We start from the raw sequence: 15,126 nt of genomic DNA on the forward strand, positions 1-15,126 counted from the left end.
TTAGTATCATTAAGAACCAGCTTTCCACACTTCCCAAATTGTAGCTGGGTTCATGCTGTTCATGATGAGCTCTGGAGAATGAGGGCCTGACATGTTCCCTCGGGAATCTTTGCAGGTTGTAAACTATTTCAGTGGTTTCCTAGGCATAGTCCCTAGATCAGCAATGCCGGCTTCATCTGGAACTTTTAGAAATGCAAGTTTAGGGGCTGGATTGTCACTCAGACACTTGCATAGCTCACACAAGTGTAGCTAGAGTTTTCCTGCCTGGTCAGGACAAATTTCTCTCACCTGCCAGTCCTGCAGCCACTCAGACCCAACCAAGTAAACACACAGAGACTTATATTACTTATAAACTGTATGGCCGTGGCAGGCTTCTTGCTAGCTGTTCTTCTATCTTAAATTAACCCATTTCTATTAGTCTATAAGTTGCCACATGGCTCGTGGCTTACCGGTACCTTACATCTCACTTGTGGCGTGGCTGTCAGCGTCTCCCTGCCTCAGCCTTCCACCTCCCAAAATTCTCTTCTCTGCTTGTCCGCCTATACTTCCTGCCTGGCTACTGGCCAATCAGCATTTTATTTATACAGAGCGATCTCCACAGCGCACAAGGCCCTGGGTTTAATCTCCAGTGTTGGGTAGAGAAAGAAAGGGAAGGGAAGAGGGTAGAGTGGAGCTCAGAGGAGAAGGGGAGGGGTAAAATTTGGGGCCCTACTTCAGATCTACTGAATCAGAAACCCAGGTGAGTTATCTATTTCAACAAGCCTCCCGGAGGATCATTCCTGGTGTCTGCTGAAGCTTGAGAACCACCAGACTATTCCATGCTGGTTCAGGCAAATTCCATGATTGTTAACCACCGACCTACCCATTGCTTCCTCGTGTACGTTGCTGTTAAATGGCATCTCAGAGTACTGAAATGCCCTCCGTAAGATCTGTTCTTACAGTGTTCTTTGCACCTTTGCTTGACCCCAGACCCTTGGGTGCCTTTTCATAGGCAACAAAAATAACCAGGAAGGCAAGTTTGGTTTGAACCGAATCCACTATTATTTTAATTTCTCATGATTCGAAGTAATAAGTATTCCTTAGTAGAGGTGGATGAGCTATAGTTTATTAATTAGTTCTATAAATACATAATGTAGTAATGCATTAACTATTAATTAATTCTATACATTCATATTAATTATCTACAGTGAGTTAGGGACTGTGAATATAGAGTGAGTGGAAGAACACAATTCCCTTCTCTATTGGAGCTTCCATTTTATTTTATTTTTGCTTTCGGTTAAGATTTATTTTTTAGCTTGAATTATGTGTGTCTTTGTGTGACTGGAGGCCAGAAGAGGGTGTTGGATCCCCTAAAGCTGAAGTTACAGGCCTCGAAATTTATAGGAGCCATCTGACGTGGATTCTGGGAACAGAACTCAGGTCTCCTGAAAGAGCAGGTACATACTCTTAACTGCCAAGCCATCTCTCCAGCCCTTAGTATTTACATTTTAGTTGGTCAGGTAGGTAATAAGATTTTTAAACTAGGCTGCATAATGTGTCAGATAGTCATAAGTGTTCATAATACTGGAGAAAATCAGGGAAGAGAGATGAAGGCTCTCAAGGGAATCATGCCAGGGGAGAGCTCACAGACTACTTAATTTTTAAATAAAGAAATAAAGAGGTAGTCTTATGTTTCTTCTTAAAACATTTATTTTTATTATTATTTTTTATATATTGTGTGTGTGTGTGCATGTGTGTGTGCCTGTGGAGGCCAGAGATATCATGTTCCTGTAGACCTAGGGTTGGTTACAGGCATTTCAGAGCCTCCAAACATGGTGCTGGGAACGGACCCTTCTACTCTGTAGGAGCACTGTGTACTCTTAACCATGTGCCTTCTCCCCGGCCCCGCAAGACAACTAGTCTTTTCAAAGGCTCAGTCTCCATACTTTTATGTGGAGTGGTCTTTTGATAACATGCAAATGCAGATTTTCAGCAGTGAATATTAAATTTGTACTAAAGAGTGCACAGAAGAAAATAAAATTACAGACAAGAAATTTTGAAATAATTGAAAAGTAGTATTCGGTTTACCCTAAACAATTTAGACCCAAAGTGTTTCCATCGAGCTTTTGTTAACCTCAAATGCCAAATTCAATCCTTTTCTTACCTGAGGCCCCCAGACGTCATCCAGTGGGAGGCCCTTGTTTTCCTCTATCATGGACTTGAATGTCTGCGCTTCGTTTATACAACCACTCTGCCGAAAGATGGCCACATAGGATCATGAAGGAGGCTTCGCATTGGCTTGTTTTGGAGTATCTAATATATCTTGATACCACTGAACAATTTGTCTTTAAAAAAAACTTTCATTTAAATAAAGTACGGTTTTCTTTTTCACTCCTTAAATGCAATAGTTTTAAACACTGAAAATGTTCAATTCAGTGACATCAGGTTCGTTCCCAGTGTGTAACCACGCCCACTGCCAGCACTGAGTCAAACAGATCCTCACTCCTTTCTCCCTGCGGTCCCTGGCAACCAAATTTTACTTTCTGCTGATTTTTTTTTTTAAACTAACTAATGTTTACAAGCAGAATAGTTCAGTATTTGCCTGCAACTAGCTTTGTTTCATTTAGCATAATGCCCTCACAGGCCATCCATGGCATAACATGTGTGAGAATTTCCTTCCTTTTTACAGCTAGGCCACAGCCCACTGGAACCGTAGAATACATTTTATCCATTGGTTCCTCAAGCTGACTGTTTCTTTTTTTTTTGTTATCATGTAGAGTGGTATATAAGTATCCGAGTCCTTGCTTTTAATTCTTTTTTAACAATTACATTTGTGTGTGCATGTGTACATGTGTGCAAGTGCATGCTGTAGGGTGAATGTGGATGCCAGAGGACAGACAACTTGTGGGTTCCTTCCTGCCACTGTGTGGGTCCTGGGGGGACTGAACTCAGGTCGCAGGCTTGATGGTGAGCTGTATCCGTTGGGCCTCCCTGTGAAACTGGAGTTGCTAGATCATGTGAGAATTTCTGTAGAATTTTAGGAAGAATTATCAGACTGTTTTCCATAGCACAAACCCCTTCCTTTTATTTATTTATTTGTTTGTTTGTTTATTTATTTATTTATTTATTTATTCATTTTTTCCAGAGCTGAGGACCAAACCCAGGGCCTTGAGCTTGCTAGGCAAGCGCCCTACCACTGAGCTAAATCCCCAACCCTCCCTTCCTTTTATTTTAAACCCTTCTGAACCTGAAAAAAATGAAACACAGATGCCAAAACAAACACACACAACTGCAAAACCCCTCTACCCCTAATTAAAAAACAAACAAACAAACAGGTTGGGGATTTAGCTCAGTGGTAGAGCGCTTGCCTAGAAAGCACAAGGCCCTGGGTTCGATCCTCAGCTAAAAAACAAAACAAAACAAAACAAACAAACAAACAAACACACACCAATCTGGACTGTTTCTGGGGGTCCCAACAAGCTTCTCTGAAAGTCTCCCTGGCTTCTCCATTCTCCAGTCACCATCTGGCTCTTCTAGGCATCACTCCTCACCAGATAGTGCATCTCCACACATTATATAGTCTTATCCCTCAACATCTTTTGATACACCATTTGATGGCTGTTAAACAAGATTCCCCTCTCTCCCTTTCCTTACAGTCTTGGAGAACATTCTTTCCACTCTTGAGCATACAGGCATGGGTGGTGAGCACCGGCGGTCATGCTTTGAAATCTCATTGGCTGCTGTCTGTCTCCCAGCATGCAGGTGCCCTTTACACCCCAATAATGCGTCTGTCCTCATTTCTCCTCCATCGCTAGTGCTTATTGCTTGTCTGTATTCTTGTGATGCTAGTGTGTGTGTGAAATAGTGTCTCACTGTAGATCTAATTTCCATTTCCTGAATGTTCTCAGTTGTCAACTAGACATTTGTACATTGTCCTTGGAGAAATGTCTAATGGAGTCCTTCTCCCCAATCCCCAACTGGGTTGTTTAGTTGTTGAATTACCGGAGTTTACTGTGTGTTCTGGAATTCTCCTATCAAATATATGATCTGCAGATGCTTTGTTCCATTCTCTGGGTTGTCTTTCTGCTCTTGTGTCTTTTGGTTGTTTGTTTGTTTTTGAGACTGGGTTTCTCTGTGTGATAGCCCTGGCTCTCCTGGAACTCTCTCTGTGGCCCAGAAGGCGTGTGCCACCACTGCCCAGCGTTCTTATGTCTTTTGATATACACGAGTTTTAGATTTTCATCACATCCACTTTGTCATCCCTTCCCTCTTTCTGCTTCTCTCTCTCCCTCCCTCCCTTCCTCCCATTTCTTTCCTTCCCTTTTCCCTCACCCCCTCTTTTCTCTTCCTCTCTCATTCTTTCATCTGTGACTTGATATCATATCATTGCCCAAACCAATTTTGGGGTGATTTTTAATCCCTCATTTTCTTCTAAGAAAATGTTTGTGGTCTTAGATTTAGACCACAGATCCATTTTGAATTACTGTCTGCACATGATATCAGATGAGAGTTCCATTGTGCTTTTTGTTTTTAATGAGCATTAGTGTTTGCCTGAATGTGTGTCTGTGCACCATGCATGTGCAATGCCCACCATGGCCAGAAGGGGTCAGATCTCCTGGGACTGGAGTCACAGATGGTTGTGAGCCACCCTGTGGGAGCTGGGAACTGAACTGGAATCCTCTCCCATTGAGCCATCTCTCCAGCCCCTGCACTTTGTGTGTGTGTGTGTGTGTGTGTGTGTGTGTGTGTGGTCAGTTTACCCAGCACTATTTGTTCAGTAGACTGCCTTTCCCTCATTGAGTGATCCTGTATGAAGTAAATCACTTCTGTGCCCTGGAGGGGACACACTCTTCAAATGCCTGGTACAGTGTTTTACATTGTCAGCTACTAGATTGAAATCTTTTGTAGTCGAATGATCCAGCTAGCTTAGTTACAGGTATTGTCATATACGTCCTGTCTGTGTGACCAGCAGTCCAGACACAGGCATGGGCGGGGCAAAAGAAAGATGAGCATTTACAGTTGCCATGGCAGCGTGCAGGAATCACACGGGGGGGGGGGGGGGGGGCGGGGAGAGCCAGTGACAGAATAAGCTATGGAGAGAAGACTGGTAATGACGGAGAGGGAGAAGCAAAGGGTTCACCAGGATCGTGTCTCAGCCATGTGGGGACAAACAGGAAGTCAAGGAGGAGCAGGATTGGCAAGAAGGCTGCAGCACAGTGGGTGAGCCGTGACGTCTAATGGCTCTGTGCAATCCCAGGTCTCTGCACTGTTAAAGTCTGCTTCTCTGCAGTGTGATGTTAGGAATCTTGTTTGTTTGTTTGGTTGGTTGGTTTTTCTGAGACAGGGTTTCTCTGTAGCTCTGGCTGTCACAGAACTCACTCTGTAGACCAGGCTGGCCTCAAATTCAGAGACCCACCTGCCTCTGCCTCCCTGAGTGCTGTGATTAAAGGTGTGTGCCACCATGCCTGCTTTGTGATGTTAAGAATCTAACCCAGCACACTAGATAAGAGTTCTACTTTGTTTCAGCTTCACTGAAACCAAATGGCTCATTTGTTATCTGAGACAGAGATAGCCCCGGCTAGCCTACCACTTGATAAATACCTACATATGACTTTGAATTGGTCTTCCTTTCTTCATTTCCCAAGTGTTAGGATTGCAGGTGTGTCTCATCACACCCAATCAAAAGTTTAATTCTGGATTATACAAAGCCTAACTCAGTTGTCCCTGGTTACTCATATCTTGTGAGTGACTCTCCTTGAAGCATGAATTAGGAAGCCGGGTGTTTACATGGTGGCTCCTTGAAGTTCCTCCTCTGGATTGTTTCTTTCAGTTCATGTCTAGTCCATCCACAACTGATACTGTAATGAATAATGTGACAGGAAGTATGGAGGTCCATGGGAGAATGATAGATAGACTTCCTGCTCACATTGCAGTCATGGGTCCACAAAACAGGGTCTGGGAAATGTAGTCTTTGTTTCTAGTTTTTTTTTTTTTTCTCCCTCAGCAATGCAATGGATGAAAGGGTTGTCCTCTGGCCTCCACACACATGTACTCATGTGCGTGTGCACACTCATACACATGTTCAAACACACACACACACACACACACACACACACACACACACACACACGGGTAATTTAATGATGTATCAATGGGAAAGAAGTAGACCACAAGGTCTTCCATATTGGACGCTGAACAACCCCAGCGGAATGTGTGGTGGGATGGATTTGTTTGGTTATATAATTGAAAGACTGGGTTCTCACACCGATAATTAATCTCTAATGAGAAAAAAGTCACATAGAAAGGAGTCACTCTGGTTTTCTTTGGGTCTGAGATCTCAAGGGAATCTCAGGAAATTCATGCTGTCAACTTCTAGAAGGCTCTTTATCCATGGGAAGGCTTCAAGACAAAAACAACCCACAGGGCGTAGGAAGAGTGATTGCAAAAGGCAGGGTAGGAGGATGGTCCAGCCGACATCAGCTGGTCTTGGAGGATGGAAGGGAATGAGGAGTCAGTAGGGTCAAATGATGCAAAGGCATGGAGAAAGATGAACCTAAACAGCACCCATTTGGGGCTGGAGAGATGGCTCAGAGGTTAAGAACACTGGCTGTTCTTCCAGAGGTCCTGAGTTCAACTCCCAGCACCCACATGGTGGCTCACAACCATCTGTAATGAGATCTGGCTCCCTCTTCTGGCCTGCAGGGATGCATGTAAACAGAACACTGTATACGTAATAAATAAATAAATCTTATTTTTTTTAAAAAAAAGAGCACCCATTTGATTTAGTACCAATGTCTTAAAGCCAAAGGCAGACCTATAAATAATTAAACAGTGAACAGAATTCCGACAGAAAAGGAAATACTCACATATAATTGCATCATCCTGCTGTTACATTGTTTTGTTTTTTTGACCATTCTTCTGCCTGTTTTATGGGACAACAGCCCCTTTTTCAGAAATGAGTCTCAGTAGTCATTGACTTTAATACAGAGTTGATGTAATCTTTTACTTACTATGGCCTGGTTCACTTCCCTTAATTTACATATAAATCGAAAATCAGAAGAATATGTTTAATTGCATGCTAAGTTCTGTTTAAATTCAAAAAATGTCGTACCTGCTTCATAGTATAATTAAAGGTATAGTCATTCCGGCCATGGATTTCCCACACAATAAAATTTGCTTCGACTATTTTAATAAAGCCGTTTTCATCATACCTGAAACAACAAACAAAAAACCAGCAGTTGAGTGTCAAACAGCGCCTGCAGCTCCACGTCAGACGGGCTTAGGCTTAAATCCTTTCTGTGTTTTGAGATAGGGTCGTATATAGCCCAGGTAGGCCTCAAGCTTACTATGTAGTGAAGGATGACCTTGAACCCCTGGTCCTCTGTCTCCACTCCCAAGTGCTGGGATCACAAGCATATGCCATTTAGAGTGGTCGAATCTTGTCTTTATCACTTACTAGCTTTGGGATCCTGGGGAAATTACTGGAACTCACCAACTCCTACAAGTGTTTATCTGTGATATAATTGTATCTAATGGCTGCGTTATTTTCCCCCACTGAGTGAAATAAGAGAGCCTTGTTTTGAGACAGGATCTTGTGCAGCCCACAACCATCTTGAACTTTTGGGTTTATTGTGTAGCCAAGGCTGGACTTGAACTCCTGCTCTTCATGTTTCCACCTTTCAAGTGCTAAGATTACAGGTGTACACCACCATGTCCAGTCCCAGACAGTAGATGTCATTCAAAATAAAAACCTAACAGTAAAGAAGAAGAGAAATTGGAACCATAACTTTTCCTCATTGCCACAGATTGATGAGCTGGGCATAGACGGGGCCCTGGTAACATGGAGAAAGACAGGAAATAAGATGGGAGGAAGGACAAGACAAGGGTCTCTTGGTATCGTGAGATCACATATCCTGTGGTGGAGTTCCTGGAGTGAAGGTGGAACTGTGCAGACTTCTCAGGAGGGGCCAGCTGGAAAGCGGGCTGAATCGGAAGAGCTGAGGTGGGGCTGGGAGACAGTCATCTCCACAGCAGCAGCAGACATTGTCACACTCCTACATGGACAGGTTACTCCCTTGTGATGCTGGGACCGGACATACCAGCCCCACCAAGCTGAGGGTAGTTCCCTTAGACCCAAGGAGTTTAAAAGGAGATCTGGTACTTTATATGAAGAAAAAAAAAACACTCAAGAGCAAAGGTAAAGTTGTTATTAATAAATTTACACCTTTGCATTGTAGAACTCATGACCATACAGATGGTTACATAGCTTCCTTCTCCACCAATTATTGCTCCCCTGCTGTGGATATCACTCTGTATAAATAAAGTTCTGATTGGCCAGTGGCCAGGCAGGAAGTATAGGCGGGACAAGAGAGAAGAGGATTCTGGGAAGTAGAAGGCTGGGGAGAGACACCGCCAGCCGCCGCCATGACAAGCGACATGTAAAGACACTGGTAAGCCACAAGCCATGTGGCAAAGTATAGACTAACAGAAATGGGTTCATTTAAGATAGAAGAAGTAGGTAACAAGAAGCCTGCCACGGCCATACAGTTTCTAAACAATGTAAGTTTCTGTGTGCTTTCCTGGTTGGGTCTGAGCGACTGTGGGACTGGCGGGTAAGAGAGATTTGTCCTGACTGGGCCAGGCAGGAAAACTCTAACTACACTCCCCTCTCTCCACCTCCTTCTCCCCACTCCCCCCTGCCCCTCCCTCCCTCCCTCCCTCCCTCCCTCCCTCCCTCCCTCCCTCCCTCTCTTTCTTTTTCTGAGAGTCTCACGGGCTCAGGCTAGCTGTCCTCCGACCCACTATGTAGCTGAGGATGGCCTTGAACTCCTGAGCCCCCTACCTCTAGCTCCCAACTGCTGTGATTACAGACTTTCCTTGCTCTTTATTGCTCACGTTTCCGAATGAAATTGTCCTTATAAACTCATTGGATGGACATTTCCCCGGAGACTCAGACTTGAGTGTCGAGTTCTTGCTTCCAGGCTGCTGATTCTTGCACTCTTTTCAAATACAGTTTATCATTTGTTAGCTCTGTGTTGATTTACAAAAAATACTAGATCCTTGACAGCATCTCTTTGTTCCCTGCCCAGATCTCTGCTTCACTTTGAAGCTATTGAACCTGGCTCTCGGGTTGGTTGAAGTTTGCGGCTCCCTGACACTGGCTCGCCTGATCTGGTACTGTCTCACTGTCTCGTTCTCAACAACTTCAGCGTTAGAAAGCAGTACTTGGGGAGCCGTGTTTGTTTCTGTGTTTACTGGTTCTGAGAAACCGTAAAGAGCTTTGAAGCTCAGTTCCTAAACAGGCGTGACGGAGAGCAGCTGCGTGGTGTCCAGGCTAGGGAAAAATCACAGAAAAATGGAAAGCTCACGTGAGTGCTCTGGCCCCTCGCCACAGAAGAGTGTGAGGACACTCAGGAGGAGCGAAGCTCTCAAGCTCACAGTGTGGGTGGAAGCATTTGTATCTTGTGTGAGCAAGCGGCAGAACTCCTGATTTACTAAGACTTAGGAGCTGATGAGATGAAATGGCTGGTCAGGCAGAGCTCTGCATGTGCTACAGAGCCTGGTGTCCTGAGTTTGATCCCTGGAACCGCAAAGTGGAAGGAGAGAACTGGCTCTGATACCTGACGCCCTCTCCCCACAAATCAATCAGTCTTTCTTTCTTTCTTTCTTTCTTTCTTTCTTTCTTTTCTTTCTTTCTTTCTCTCTCTCTCTCTCTCTTTCTTTCTTTTTCCTTCCTTCCTTCTCCTTCTTTCCTTCCTTCCTTCCTTCCTTCCTTCCTTCCTTCCTTCCTTCCTTCCTTCCTTGCCTTTTTTTAGAATTAGGTGTAAAGTTGTATCTTGCTCAAGGACAGAAAGAGCTCAATGGTACCAGGACAGTTAGTGCAAAGAGCCACAGTGCCATCCTGTGTACCAAGTGTGCATTGCATGACCTATCATTTGGGGTTTTGCTTCATTGTGACTATGTGACAGAAAGCCTTGCTTACATGAGCTTGCTTGTTTTAATAAATTTTCATTAGTGTGGAATAGAATTCTAATTAAATCTGAGAATGCAGGGATGTCTCTAATTGGCAGATAAATTCCCAACAGTTGGTAATCATTCTATGGAAATTCAGCTTTGGGAATTGGAGAGACCTCATTACTGATCTGCATATTCTAAACTTGGGGATGATGCATTCTATTAACTAGGTCTTTGATTATCTGTGTTTAGGGTAGCATAAAAGCTAGACAGAGGGACATTGGGAGAGAACAAGGCAAGAGTTGGTGACCATGTACACAGTGGCTGCAGTTCAATCAGGAGGGTTCTTTGTGTTGTACACATTTGCATGGTGATCTAGTAGAGAGGGCGTGATGGCTGATATTGATTGTCACCTCCCCAGGATCTAGAATCATCCGTGAGGCAAGCCTCTGGGCACACAGGTGAGGGATGAATTTAGTTCAGGTTAATCTCCAAGCATGCCTGTGAAGGATTTTCTTGGTTACCACCCGGAAGGTGGATAGTATCTTCCAGCAGCTGCCCAGATGTAAGGAGGACCAAGGGCCAGCTTTCACTTTTCACCTCTTTGCCCTTGTGTCTTGGTGCTGTGTTCACTGGCCTTGTTTGCTCTACTAGTGAGAGTCTTCCTTTGCTGGGGCCAGTGCTCTCAGCCTCTTCAGCCTTCCAATGTGGACTGAAGACCGTGGCTTTCTGGGAGACCTCCAGGACTTCAGTGCTAGACCAGGACTGTGAGACATCCCATCTCCTAGACCGTGTGGCTTCTGGGTTCTCAGTGTCTTCAGTGTGAAGACAGCCATTGCTGGAATACCCAGGCCTTATCTTGTAAGCCAGTCAAGTAAACTCCCTTTTAATATATATTCAGTCTATGTGCTCTGGTCCTCAGAGGACTCTGATAGAGAGGGGAGAGACAATCTGGGAGACAGAGGGGAGCAATCAGGATCAATGTTCTTAATTAGTAAAAGGACTGTCAACCTCTTTCCTAAGGGGAGAGACAGGCTTTAGACAGTTCACCTATGCTGTGCTGGCTAGGTTTTATGTTAAATTGACACAGACTAGGTTCATTTGGGGGAAGGAAGGCTCAATTAGGGAAATGCAGCCATCAGATTGGTCTCTGTGCAAGCCGATTGATGTAGGATGGTCCAGCTCACTGTGGACAGTGCCACCTCCATGCTAGTGGTCCTGAGTTGCTATAAAAAAGCAGGCTGAGCAAGTCATGAGGAGCAAGACAGTATGCAGCACTCTTCCATAGCCTCTGCATCAGCTCCTGCCTCCACGTTCCTACTCGGCTTGAGTTTCTGCTCTCACTTCTGTGGATGATGGACTACAAACTGTATGCTGAAACAAACCTTTTCTTCCCCAAGTTGCTTTTGGTCATGATGTTTCATCACAACAATAGAAGTTAGACATGTGGTGACTAAGAGGGCATGGTACAGATGCTTAAAGATGTATAGATGACGTGTAGTTGACATTTGATTGATGTCACCTTTGACTCATTCGTCATCATCCTCTCCCTTACCACTCACATATCAACCATCAGTCAACTCTCTCTGGTTACAATCACTAGTTTGTAGCACAGATGAACTTCCTGGTCCATGGTACCTTTTCTATCATTCCCCACCCTCCTAAATATCATTTTCCCAACAGGTCTCCCTACTCAGACTCCTCTCCCTAGAATCCAGAGAGACCCAGCTCAAGCACTCACTCACTCGCTGGACTGTTTTGGAAGAAGGGAAGGGAAGCCTTGCATGGCCTCGACTCTCCGGAACAGCTTCCTGCCCCTTCTGCTGATGCTTTCCCTTGACTTGTGGCCCAGCGTTGTGTGTTTACACATTTTCTCCCTCAAAGCGCTCCTCTGGCTTGAAAGCTTACCCAGAGGGATTCACTGCTACCCTTCCCCTTTCCACCTTTCCTTCAGGTCCAGCTAGTTGTTATCCTTTAGGATCCAGTGCACGTTTTCAGAATATCTCTCAGAGCCTATCATTCCTCATAGAATTCTGGGGTGGATTCTTTCCTTTTGAGTTCCAATACCTGATACCCATTTCATTCTTGTCTATAACTCAACTTGGCATATCAGCTCTTGTGTCTCTTTGGTCCATCTTTTAGGGTAGAGAGCCTGTCCTTGAATCTTGTGCTTGGCACAGTACTTGCAGAGTATTTGGTACAGGTTTTTTGTTTGTTGGTTGGTTGGTTTTCGTTTTTTTTTTTTTTTTCCCCCGAGACAGGGTTTCTCTGTGTAGTTTTGGTGCCTGTCCTGGATCTTACTCTGTAGACCAGGCTGGCCTTGAACTCACAGAGATCCACCTGCCTCTGCCTCCCGAGTGCTGGGATTAAAGGTGTGCACCACCACCGCCTGGCCAGTATTTGGTGTGGTAGTTGGTGGAAAGTGGGCAATGAATGATGATGATCTGAACTGAAGAGCATGCTTTACTGGGATAGAACGTATGCTTTTTGATGTTTATTGTTTACTTATTTTTACTCCTGGAAAAATAAGCATCATAAAACAAGGAAACAAAACCAAAACTAGGTCTCAGTAGGGGAAGGAGAGTCTCAGTGCCCGGGAAAACTAGAAGGTTAATACTCGCAAGGACTAGGGCCATGCATAGTGGTTTTGATGAGTGATTGTGGCTTCATGATGTAGGTAGGAGAGGGCACAGGGTATAACCTTAGAAGTACTCTGGGTGGGGAAGCTAGCATGCTAGAAGAAGCCTTCTGGCCCCAGCAGGACATCTCAAGTGAGGTACCACCACTGCTGCCCTCTCCACCAGAGAGAAGCCAAGCCCTTCTCAGCCCAAGTCATCCCCTAAGTCTGAAGAAGCCAGAATAGGGTATCAGACCCCCTGCACCGGGAATTACAGGTGGTCGTGAGTCATTGTGTGGGTGCTGGGAACTGAACTCAGGTCCTCTGTAAGAGCAGAAATCACTCTTAACAGCTGAACTATCTCTCCAGCACACAAATTAATTTCCTAGGTGGGTATAAACTTACAGCTCTATCACAGGGTGAAATGGATCATTGAATTCAAGTCTCTGAGGGCAGCCATATTTTCCCACATCATACCTGACTTTCTAGAAAAAGAAAAATGCTTTAGTTTGTGTCCATTTATCCCAGTGACAAAAAGTATGCTTTTCTTACCATATTTTCAGGTGGACTATCTCTCAGATATTCCCTGTGGAAAAAAAGACACCTGTTATTATCTGCTTATTCTTGCTCCTTTCTGATTGAAAAAATAAAAGCATAGTTTATTTAGGCTGGTCATAAAAGCCAAGTAGAGAAACAGGATTCTAAACTAGCAAGTGCTTCCTACAAACTGGCACTTTCCATGTCTTTTGCCATCTCTGTAAATACAGTCTCACATCCACCAACAATCAACCAGGCACAGGCCACTGTCTTTCATTTGGAGACATGGAACCATTTTCAGAACTTGTGTGAAACTTGATTCAAGATTGCAAACCCTGTTTCAATAGTGAGAAGGATCCGTGGTTGGAAAGTCTGTATTCGCTGTGTTATCCCAAAACCATGTCCCCAGAACATCACTATCCTAGTCACTTCCTATTTATGTGAAGAGACACCGTGGCCAAGGCAAGACTTATTCTTTAAAAAGCATTTAATTGGGGGCTTGCTGACAGTTTCAGAGGGCTAATTGTGAACATCATGGTGGGGAGCAGACAGGCATGGTACTGGAGCCATAGCTTAGAGTTTATAACCCGATCCACAGGCAGCAGGCTGAGAGAGAGAGAGAGAGAGAGAGAGAGAGAGAGAGAGAGAGAGAGAGAGAGAGAGAGAGAGAGACTGGGTCTTGTATGGGCTTTGGGAACCTCAGAGCCCACTCCCAGTGACACACCTCCTCCAATAAGACCACACCTCCTGATCCTCCCCAGACAGTTCCACTCACTGGTTACTGAGTATTGCATTATATGAGCCTATGGGGGCCGTTCTCATTTAAATCACCACAATTACTAAATGAAGGAGTCAGAAACAACATACTTTGTTTTTAAAGACAAGGTCTCTTGATGCCCAGGCTGTCTTCAAACTCTTTGAGCCTTCACCTTGAAAATGCTGGGATTATGGATGTGTGCTCCCATGTCTTGTGTGTGTGTGTGTGTGTGTGTGTGTGTGTGTGTGTGTGTGTATGTGTGTGTGTGTGTGTGTTTTGTCATGCCTGGCCAGTACTCTACCACTGAACCACATGCCTACTTTAGATGTGTATTTTAATTAATTGACTTATTTACTGTACATGTATGATGTATGTGAGTGTGTATATATACATTTGTATGAGTACAGAAACATATATACCATGGCATGCATACAGAGGTCAAAGGACACCCACTGGTGTTGGCCCAGGTTATCCATATTGCCTATGACAGGGTCTTTTTACTGCTGTTTGCCACTGAGTATGCCAGTCTAGCTGGTCTGCAAGAATCTCTTGTTTCAGGGTTGTGGATTTAGCTCAGTGGTAGAGCGCTCACCTAGCAAGCACAAGGCCCTGGGTTCGGTCCTCAGCTCTGATAAAAAAAAAAAAAAAAGAATCTCGTGTTTCTTTTCCTGATCTCACTGTAGGTGCCCTGAGATTTAAGGTAAATATTACTGTGCCTGGAACTCCATGGGTTTGGGGGACTTTACTCATTGAACTATCTCTCTAGGCCCCTGTAGTCTATTTTAAAGCCCCAGGTAATTCCCTAATTTCAATTTATTCCTGTAATGGAATCTTCTTCCTCTGTGAACTCAAGAGATGTCTGTAAGTTCTAACTAGGTAATTACAGAGTCATGTAGAAAAGGAAGGTGGGAAATATTCTATTTGTCTTCCTTAAATGAGAAGGAACACTAGGAACAATATGAGATTTGAGACTAAATGATACTTTCTTTGTTTACTGAATTGAACCAGAGAGGACAATGATAAGTGTGCTTGTACGTGTTTCAGAGAAGGTTAAAGGTTATATCTCCAGCTTTTTTTTTTTTTTTTTTTAAATTTGGAAACTGCCAAGCCGAATACATGCATGCCAGTGGTATTTCCACCACAAAGTACTAGCTGATTATGAACTACTAGCTGTACATTAATATGCTTATGTTAAAAATATTTCTTACTTGTCAATCATATAAGAAAAATCACGGCGATGACATTCAGTTCTATTAAATCTACAAAAATAAAACATAGTGGA

The 15,126-nt window shown here is 44.0% G+C and overlaps 1 protein-coding gene across 1 annotated transcript in view; it reads right to left on the minus strand.

The window, feature by feature from the left end:
- The window catches only part of Catspere (catsper channel auxiliary subunit epsilon), a 109,890-nt gene that overhangs the window by 12,100 nt on the left and 82,664 nt on the right, over window positions 1–15,126 (minus strand). The window contains exons 12-16 of the mRNA XM_036202635.1: window positions 15,053–15,103; window positions 13,103–13,136; window positions 12,956–13,035; window positions 7,091–7,190; window positions 2,144–2,230 (exon numbers count right to left, since the gene is read on the minus strand). Coding sequence (XP_036058528.1) covers window positions 2,144–2,230; window positions 7,091–7,190; window positions 12,956–13,035; window positions 13,103–13,136; window positions 15,053–15,103 — 352 coding nt within the window. The remainder of the gene's footprint in view (window positions 1–2,143; window positions 2,231–7,090; window positions 7,191–12,955; window positions 13,036–13,102; window positions 13,137–15,052; window positions 15,104–15,126) is intronic.

This window comes from Onychomys torridus, chromosome 11 (genome assembly GCF_903995425.1).
Source record: "Onychomys torridus chromosome 11, mOncTor1.1, whole genome shotgun sequence".
In the NCBI taxonomy this organism is placed as follows: Eukaryota; Metazoa; Chordata; class Mammalia; order Rodentia; family Cricetidae; genus Onychomys; species Onychomys torridus.